Source organism: Curcuma longa, chromosome 3 (assembly GCF_044706935.1).
Source record: "Curcuma longa cultivar G26 ecotype Majalengka, Jawa Barat chromosome 3, ITB_CL_G26_1.1, whole genome shotgun sequence".
NCBI lineage: Eukaryota > Viridiplantae > Streptophyta > Magnoliopsida > Zingiberales > Zingiberaceae > Curcuma > Curcuma longa.
In genome coordinates, this window is record NC_133863.1 from 21562824 (window position 1) to 21572226 (window position 9403).

Sequence of the window (9403 nt, forward strand, 5' to 3'; positions counted from 1 at the left end):
ACAGTTGTACTTCATAACTACTATAATAGTGTTAAAATAAAAATATTCTTAAGTTAAAATACAGGATGAGATTTTTTTTTAATTTTTATCCTAATTTTTTTAAAATAAAATATATAGGAATTTGATAAATTTTAAAGTATCCTCAATGTGGTTGAGTTCTTTACAAAGTCTAGATGTCAATAAAAATGTATACTTTCATAGAAAATGTGGAATCCATTACTCCAGCGACCTCATATAAATCGAGAAATTAAAATTGATCATTTTAAGAAGGGCATTTTCTCGACTTCATCTTGTCCATTATAATAATATCTAGATAAAAATATATACTTGATTGATGAGATAAGGGTTAAATGATAAATCTCAGTCAGTCTCATGGACTCAATCCTTGGGGGTGACCAGTTCGGTCCCATGAAAATTTCTCACCGACCACCAGGATAAATCGGAAAGCGCATACGGCGGCCAATCCAGATGCCTAGCATCCTTTGATTGCGTTCCCCATTTGGAGGAAAATTTCTGCAAATACGCCGTAGCTGGGGATCGAACCGCGGGTCCCTAGGTCACAACCCGGATATCCTACCGTTGCACCATTGCCCCAGAGACATAAGATAAGGGTTAAAGAAAACTAGACTAATTGCATTTATTAATATTAGTGGGTATAATTAATGGGGGAAAATATTGAGTTAATTCACGGCATCATCATAAATTAATGCCTATTTCATCCTTAATTACAAATGCTCCGTTGATGTAAACGATGCAACCTAAAAACACATCAATATCCACCGAATATAATTTCTCGACTTAGATCGAAAACTCGTGGGACCGAACCGATCCACCAATGCGATTAACTGAGATTATCATTTTTCGACTTAAATCGAAAACTCAATTGAGTAAGTGTTTTTTAATTCAGATTAGAATAATAAATATAAATGGGCAAAAATAATAAAGACTGTTCTTAATTTTAAAAAATATTGTATCCTATTTTCCATTGAAATGCTTTATGTAACAATTATTATATAAGACATAATTATATTAATATATCTTTTATCAACTCATTAAAATGATTCAAACTTAATTAAAATAATTTTAATTTTATAAAAAATATTTTTACATGACAAGATGGTCGTTTAATATTTTTTTCGAAAAGAGAATGTGTTATTAATCTCGTTTTTATGGAATTATGTGGTATGATAATCTCGTTGTCAAGAATAATAGATAAATAAATTTGTTAAATGGACAATTGGACGTGGAATGGCTTTCAAGTAATTTAATTGAATTACTATATTCAAGTAATTTAATTGGATTAATAATTTCATGTAATTTAATTGAAACGTGGGCTTTTTGAGAAGGCGTCGGATTGGGACAGCGAACATTAATCTGGACCCGAAAGAAACCCTAAACTAAAAACCGGTACCACCATGCTCCGGCGGCCGCCGTCGAGCTTCAAGCATCGCCGGGGACAGCGGAAGCCCTCTCCCACGCGTACGCCGATCCCTCTCCTGGAGGAGCTCAAAGCCACCGCTGACCCCGACCTGCTCACCTACCCCGTCTGCTCCTCCCTCCTCTACCGCCTCGCCAAGGCGCGCTTCGTCCCGGAGATCGACTCCCTCTTCGCCCTCCTCCGCGCTCACCGCGTGCCCTGTAAGGAAGTCGCCTTCAATTCACTCATCCGCAGCTTCGGTCGCGACGGCCTCCCTGACCGCGCCGTCGATCTCTTCCACGCCCTCCGCTCCTTACGCGGGAGGAGGTGAGGGAAAGGGAGAGAAGGGTAAGGGAGGGGAAAAAGAAAATTAGTGCTTGTTTGGGACGGGGTGAGTTAAGGAGGGGAAGGGGAAAGAAGGGTAAGCTTTCCCCTTGTAAGGCCATGAATCGACATAATTTCTTACACCCCGAATCGGAGTGTACACTCTGTTTGGATCGGGTGAGGGACGGTTCATTAATGGAAGGGAAAGGAAGGGGAGGGAAGGGAAGGGAAGGGAGGAGAAGAAAAGTAATCTTGTTTGGAAGGAAAGGAAGGTTCAAAGGGAAGGAAATGAAAGTTAAAGATATAAAATGTCAAAAATATTCATTAGTATACTGGCTTCGTCCCGTCGGTCACCTCGACGACTCTCTCCGAGAAGATCTTGTTGGCGAGGACGTAGGCCTCCCACAATTTGCGATCGTAGCGACTGCCGCCACCGGAGGAGGAGGAGGAGGAGAAGGAAAGCATGTAGTGAAACAGCTGCCAGAGGCGGTCCTTGCAGAATCCATGGTAGAAGCGGTCGTGGAGATCCGGGGGGAGGAAGGTCGGCACACACTTGAACCGCTCGAGCAGCGTTTGCGCGACGTCGTCCTGTTCGTGGGCTTCGACGTCGACGCGGAGGGAGCCGACGTAAAGCACCTCCATGTCCTCTGGCAGGACATCTTTCAACTGGAGTAGCAATGAATCCTCGTCCCACGAGAAGCTCCACCCCCGCCCCCTTCGCCCGGCGGCTGGCCCGCACCGGAAGCTGGTTCGCCACGATGATGATGCGCTCCTGCACCTATGACGATTGCGCGTCCAACGCCACCGGCGCCGCTGGGTTCGTCGCTCTCCGCCGCCGCGGCGATGGTTTAGAAACGAGGATAAAGATGGGTAAAATTGGAATAGACAGGTTTAATATTCACTTCCCCTTCCTTACACCCCGATTTGGGGTGTAAGAAATTGTGCTTATTCATGAGCATGGAAGGGGAAAGCTTCCCCTTCTTTCCCCTTCCCCTCCTTATCTCACCCCATCCCAAACACGGATAAATTTTTTTTCCCTTTCCCTACTTGTCCCTCCCTTTCCCTCACCTCCTCCCAAACAGAGCGTAAGGGAGGGGAATAAAAATATAAAAATTATTTATTCTAATTTTACCCTCTATTAAAATATTAATTATTAAATATATTTATCTATTAGGTTTTGTCGTATCACTCCTTTCCGTCCCAACGCAGCCGTCCAACAGGAAGCTTCCGTCTCATCGCCGTCCCAACGCAGCCGTCCAATAGAACGTCTCATCGCTTCAGGTCCTTTTCTTCCTCAAGCCTTCATCTGCATTTTTTTTTTTTTTTTGCCTGTTTGACTTCCTCGCCTGCTGGTCGCTAGTGTTGCTGCCGTTTTGGATGCATCTTTTTTGCCTGTTTGATTTACTGTTTTAATAACGCCACTTTTATCTTCCTTTTTAGAGTTTGATATCGAGTGACTTTCTTTATATTAAAATTTATGTTCTCGATTTAACTAAATCTTAGATAAAATGCATATCGTATGATGGATAAAATTCATCTATATGACACCAAACGATTGAGACAAACATGGCTTGATTGTGAAAGTATTAAAACAGAACAAGGTTTGATAAATAACATATGTTTGGTGTTATAGAGATGCAAAGTGGCTTGAAAAGTTTGGATGTTTGTGTGTAGATGTAGTTTTGTTTTATCTGCCCTTCAAGTCTCTGTTCCAACCAGTGTCTCAAAACTCTCAAGTTCTGAGATGATTATAATTATTGATTTGAGCAACAAAAACACACATCGGTTGACCAAGTTCGTTCGTCTTTTATAAAGAAAAACAATCATTTCCACTCGTAACGATCGTGATGATTTTAGTTTGACCAATTAAAAGTCAAAAGCCAATATGTAAAAAAAAGAAAGAAAGAATTCATACTTTGTCTAATTAAAAAACGAACCTTGATATAAATTGTTTGTCACATATAAATTTATTTTAAAAAATAAGGGTATCTTTGACATTTTATATATTTAATTTCCATTCCCTTTCCTTTCCTCCCAAACAAGATATCGCATGTTACGTTAATGAATCTTCCCTTCCTCCCAAATAAGGTTACTTCTCTTCCCCTCCCTTTTCCTCCCTTCCCTTCCCTTCCCCTTCCGTTAATGAACCTTCCCTCACCCCATCCAAACAGAGCGTTAGAGTTTTCGACCTCCGCCCCCTCCGTCCAGTCCCTCAACTCCGCCCTCGCCACCCTCGTCGAGAATCGCCGGTTCGAGCAGGCGAGAGATCTTCTCACGGAGTCCGCCGCCTTGTTCGGCCTCCGCCCCAACGCCGTCTCCTACAACATCCTCATACAACGCTGCTGCGTGGCGGAGGGATTCTCCAGCGCGCGGCTCCTGTTCGACAAAATGCTCCAGAAGGGGATTCGCCCCACCGTGGTCACCTACAATGTCCTCATCGGACACCAAAAACGGTGACTTGGGAACCGGTGCGAGTTTGAAGGAGGAGATCGTGCGGAGAGGAGTCCAGCCCAACGCCATCACCTTCGCGTTGCTGATGGACGCCCTGTGTCAGGAAGGCAACTACGCCACGGCGAAGAAGATGATGTTCGACATGGAGTACCAGGGGTGCAAGGCGAGGCTCGCCAACTACGACGGTGTGCTGATGAGCGACCGCGGGCGTAGGGGCGACCTCGACGGCGCGCGGGCACTGCTGGCGGAGATGAAGCAGAGGAAGCTGAAGCCGGACGTACCCATCTACGGCGCACTGATCAACTACCTATGCGGCACGGGTCGGGCGGCGGAGGCGTACGCGGTGCTGGTAGAGATGCAGGTAGAGGGAGGGTGCGAGCCCAACGCCGCGGCATACCGCATGATGGCGGACGGCGCGTGCCAGGCGAGGGACTTCGAGATGGCGTCGCGGGTGGCGACGGCAATGGCGGCCAGCGGGCACTGCCCGCGCGAGGATACCTTCAGGTGCCTGATGAATGGCCTGTGCGGCATCGGGAAGGTGGAGGCGGCGTGCTCGGTGCTGGAGGAGATGGCGAGGAGGAAGATGGAACTGGACGGGAATGGCGGGAAGGCCTTGGTCGAAGCTACCGTAGTACCAGCCAAACCAGAACAACAACTCGGCCCGGTCCAATTCAACTCGACCCAACCCATGACCCTGTGAACCGGGTTTAGACCCTTATCATCATGTTCATGAAGACTAATGGAGGATGATACTTCCATTAAAGTCATGAGAAACAAGTTCAATACAGATCGGACACACAAAGCTTCACACACACCTGAAAAGAGTTGCAAACCTCTTAATATCCTAAGGAGTTGAAAGCGAATGGACCGGCAGTCCGAGTTTCGGCAAGCTGAAGCTTGTTTGTTTGGCCGGCAATGTTTTCATCCCTGCTTCATCCATGCTGGTTTCAAGGCCACAGACATGGCAAAGCTCTTCCAGCTCTGACTCCTAATTAGCTACTTACTGGTTAATGCTAGATTTATTTAAGCATCACATTATTTTCTTGATAACTCATTCGATAGGTGAAGAAACCACATGTTACCTTGATTCTCAGAACATCAGACAAATGCTTCAATGGGTAAGGCTGAAGCTTGTATCCGCTGTAGTTGACATACGATATTGCTCGTGCGCGGATCTGTAAAAGGAGAAACTACAGCATTCAGCATGGATTAACAATGCTAAGTTTTTCTTCATTGCTAAGTTTATCCACACCTCATCAGAAGTATTACTAGTGTAAAGTGATTCAACTATCTGCTAGAATATCGTAAATATAATGCTAAGATTATACACCTGAGTTTTGGTTGTGTTTCTCAGGAGCATTTGTTATTATTTTTATTTTTAACAATGCTTCGATGCTCTATTTATGAGTCTTTATCCAACTAAATAAAATTGGCTTTATGGAATCTCTTACAACTCGAGCCAGGAGAATACCTCACTGAGAAACGGCTCCACAAGACACAACTGGAGTTCTGATGCTTCAGCTTCTAGACTAGTAAAGAAACGTTTGAAATTGCCCAGCTGAGAGTACCTAACGGACAGTCGACAATGGAAGAAGGCTCACCACCAAGAAGATGGCAAAAATCAGAGGAACCATAAACATTTGATGTCGAGAGAAAGAATTGAAAGAGTTACCTGATCAATGTCATGGCAAAACGCATTTCATTTGATTGAAGAATTGAAAGAGTTAGTTTTCGATACCATACAGAAAGCGAATCACCCTGCTGGACAAAGTAATAGAAGCCGAGTGGTTATGTATCTGAGGAAGAGCAACGTTAAATTGGCGAGTGTAGTACATAACGGTAGAGAAACTGACCATTTTGGGGATCTTGCCCCCTAGATGGAGAAGCACATAAAATGAATAAAACTCAGCTTCATTTTTGTGCAATGAACTAGATCTTCGATTAAGATCATACAACTTGAAAAGGGTTGCAAGGCATTTCATCAGCTGCTCAGTGTTGAGGTAACACAATGAAGCCAAATCAGTCTTCGCAAAACACATTGCGATTTTTTTGTGTGATCCGATGTGAAACTTGATCTGCAAACAGATTTTGTGGAGAGTAATTAAAACAATCTGCACAATGTTATTGTGCTCAAAGTGGAAAAAAAATTTAGAAGATAAGCAAAGAATGAAACATGAATCCAAGTAAAAAAGATAACACTCCTACCGCAAGTATAAATATCGAAAGCTTAAAATTCATCCACCATCACGCAAAGAATGAAACATGAATCCAAGTAAAAAGATAATACTCCTACCGTCAGTATAAATATCAAATAACTTAAAATTCACTTGGAAATAACTAATCGCCTTTCATAAAGCTCAATTGAAGGATAAAATTCATGTAGACGACAAATAGTTTGATATGATGAAAAATTATACATGGAAAAATAATTGCTTGATAGAGTGACCTGACATTTTGAGCCTCCAAATCAAGTGTTCTCAACTAAAAACAATGGCAAAGAACCATTCAAAAGAGCAGCCAAGAAGGATGTCGTACCATGTCCTCATACATGCAAATTGCTTGATCATCAACAATATTCTGTCTAGTGAGATCTTGTCGAACAGACCTTGTTCTATCAAAAACAAAATCATGAACAACTTCAAATGGTTGATCTGATGTGTTGACCAAGTTCATAAGATACTTCAATGTGCTTCTTAACACTGGGAGAGGCCTTATATCTACTTCCCGCAGTTCTGCATTGGACATAGTTCTACAAAACTAATAAAAACCAGTCAAAGCAATCTACAAGAATTGTATTTAAGAATCTATAAGACATAGGAGACACTAGAAATTTTTGCACTGCCATTTTAAAACCAACTACGCTGCATGTTGCCGAATGACACAACTGAATTTGGCACAGATATTATTATTAAGAAACATAGTTACATATAGAGATTCTGTACACCGCAAAAGATACTACAGTACACAAGAGAACAATGGGTACAAAGGTACCAACTCTGAGTACCAAAGAGTTGATTAGATGAGATTCTTTGAAAAGTACAAGATAGGAAACCATATGTGATGATAATCTCTTAAAGTTATGAAGCATGAAAGTAGCATTTGAATTCAATTTGCATTGAATGCTACAGTTCAAAAATCTCTAAGATAAATGTCAAGCTTGCAAGTTCTCATGAATGAGGAATAATTTGCGAAGATTCGACATAATATATGTACAAAAAGGAGAACAAATGTATATCTGAGACGCATGAAAACAGTATGAAACAATGAATCATGTGATTCCTTTGGGGGGAGGAAGGGGATTGGAAAAATGGGATTAGTGAACTATAGCAAAAAGAAGATAATCATTCAAAAAAATTATCATCCATAGTGATTGAGGTAGATTGGATTCAACTACATGAATTCAAACTTGAGCAGCAATCAGTCACTACACCAAAAAATCCATTAGAATAAAAGGAGGCAACTCAATAGTTTTCTGGTAGATACTCTAGATACACATCATGAACAAACAACGTTGCATTGGCTCCTTCACATGCATTGCCATGCAAATGTATGCTACCATGCAGAACTCTTAGTATTTGGAAGCAAAAACATATGAACTGCCCCATCTCTCCACCTCTATAAAACATTACAAAAACCACTTTTCAGATTACTATCCTTCTACAGATTCTTCCCTCTTGTCTTTATAATTTTTTTTTACTCTGATAAATTGTCTTCCACTATCAACGGCCTCACAGTGATATTTCAGCACAGGAATCAAATTTTGAGACTAAAAAAGATTGAAATTGAATTTTTTTTTCCGATTCCCATCAATCTTAAGTTTCGACATCAACAGAACCACAAGAGAAACCTATCGGCCCTCAGTATTTACCTTCTTCACGGCAAGTTTCGGAGAAGTTCTTGAAGGATCCCCATTTAACCTCTCGAACACAGAGAGATCTCTGAGCTGCTCGCGTTGCTGTCTCTCCTTCGCTGCAATCGCGACAAGCTTAAAGACACGCGAGAAGCAGGAGAGGACAGAAAAGGTCAAAAAAGACAAGCCGAGATAACTCGGAACAGTTCGTACCAGGGCACATATCGGGGCAGGTGCCGACCAAGTAGGAAAAAATCGGCGAGCCGGTCTCCTCATCCTCGTCGAGTTTGGGATTGCGCCTTTCGTGAATCGAACTGGTAGAAACGCGTTTGGCTTCCTCGCGAGGACGCAACCTGACGGAACTGGATGACGAAGGAGAGGGATTTGGCGCTTTCCTTGGCCGAAACCCTAATTTCTTGGCTCTGTTGCTTTCCCTCTCCATGATAGCTCAGAATCGAAATCGGAGGGCGTTTCGCAGGCACGACGACGATCGCAAATGAAGGGGAAATCTTTATTTTCCCCCTCGTAATTTTTTTTCTTGAAAAAAACCTCACAGAATATGAATATTTCTAAAATTCCTCAGTAGTTTTCAAACTTTTGTCGTTTATTAATTCATTTAGGAAAAATAAATAAATAAATAAAACACTTTTTATCATATCGTCCAAAGAACAAAAGATCATTCATAATTTAATTCCTAAAATATCCCTTTATACTCCATCTTAAAATAATTTTAAATAAAATTATATCATTTTATATCGTTTTGATCAAAATTGCTCTCATTGAAATAATTTTGATTAAATTATAGTATTTTAGAATAATTTTTAGATAATTTTAATTAAAACTACTCTGAAATAATATAATTTTAATTAAAATTAATCAAAATTACTCTACCTTAAGGATCTACTATTCTAAAGTCACAAACAATTTTAATTAAAAGTTTATCATCTTGAGGTATTTTTGATAAAGTTGCACTACCTAATAGTATAGTTTTGACTAAAGTTATATGAGGTTTAGAGAATATTGATCAAGTTACTTTCATATGGAGCACTAAAGAATATTTCAATTATGGACCTACGAGTAAGTAATGGTGCAAGAATTACTGTTATAGCTCTAGAACAATACTTTTTATCTTTGCTTATTCAGTTTGTTTTAGAACTAGAGGAGTGTTATTTTGTATCTACTTTAACTAAGAACATTATCTCTATTTTTTATTTGGACAAGAAAGATTTTTTATTTATAATAAAAGATAAATATTGTTCTGTATTTTTAAATGATATATTATATTGTAGTGCACCTTTGATGAATGAGACTCTATGTTCTAGACTTCAAAAACTCAGTTCAATTTATAACATAAATACTAA

General features: G+C 40.8%; 1 protein-coding gene and 1 pseudogene across 2 annotated transcripts; one reads left to right on the forward strand and one right to left on the reverse strand.

Moving 5' to 3' along the window:
* The first annotated feature begins 1397 nt into the window (after positions 1–1397).
* Positions 1398–4903, forward strand: LOC141824919 (small ribosomal subunit protein mL103 (rPPR7)-like; annotated as a pseudogene).
* A 14-nt stretch (positions 4904–4917) lies between these two features.
* Positions 4918–8514, reverse strand: LOC141824920 (SAC3 family protein C-like). Of its 2 annotated transcripts, none has more exons than XM_074712269.1 (8): positions 8256–8514; positions 8061–8161; positions 6728–6949; positions 6046–6267; positions 5865–5950; positions 5664–5760; positions 5275–5367; positions 4918–5180 (listed from the first exon to the last, which is right to left on the reverse strand). In XM_074712269.1, the coding sequence occupies exons 1-8, from the start codon at positions 8482–8484 to the stop codon at positions 5037–5039; spliced, it is 1194 nt and encodes a 397-aa protein (XP_074568370.1). In that variant the 5' UTR covers positions 8485–8514; the 3' UTR covers positions 4918–5036. The 2 variants fall into 2 exon arrangements, with proteins under 2 accessions (XP_074568370.1, XP_074568369.1); XM_074712268.1 differs by having other exon boundaries at positions 5865–5953.
* Positions 8515–9403: the final 889 nt, after the last annotated feature.

Bases quoted from the DNA above. Each gene is read 5' to 3' on its own strand.
- LOC141824920 (XM_074712268.1), bottom strand. From the start codon at position 8,484: ATGGAGAGGGAAAGCAACAGAGCCAAGAAATTAGGGTTTCGGCCAAGG. The intron at 5,761-5,864 runs GTAACTCTTTCA...ACTGTCCGTTAG, and splicing joins TTTGCCATGACATTGATCAG to GTACTCTCAGCTGGGCAATT. The intron at 5,181-5,274 runs GTAACATGTGGT...GTAGCTAATTAG, and splicing joins CTGATGTTCTGAGAATCAAG to GAGTCAGAGCTGGAAGAGCT.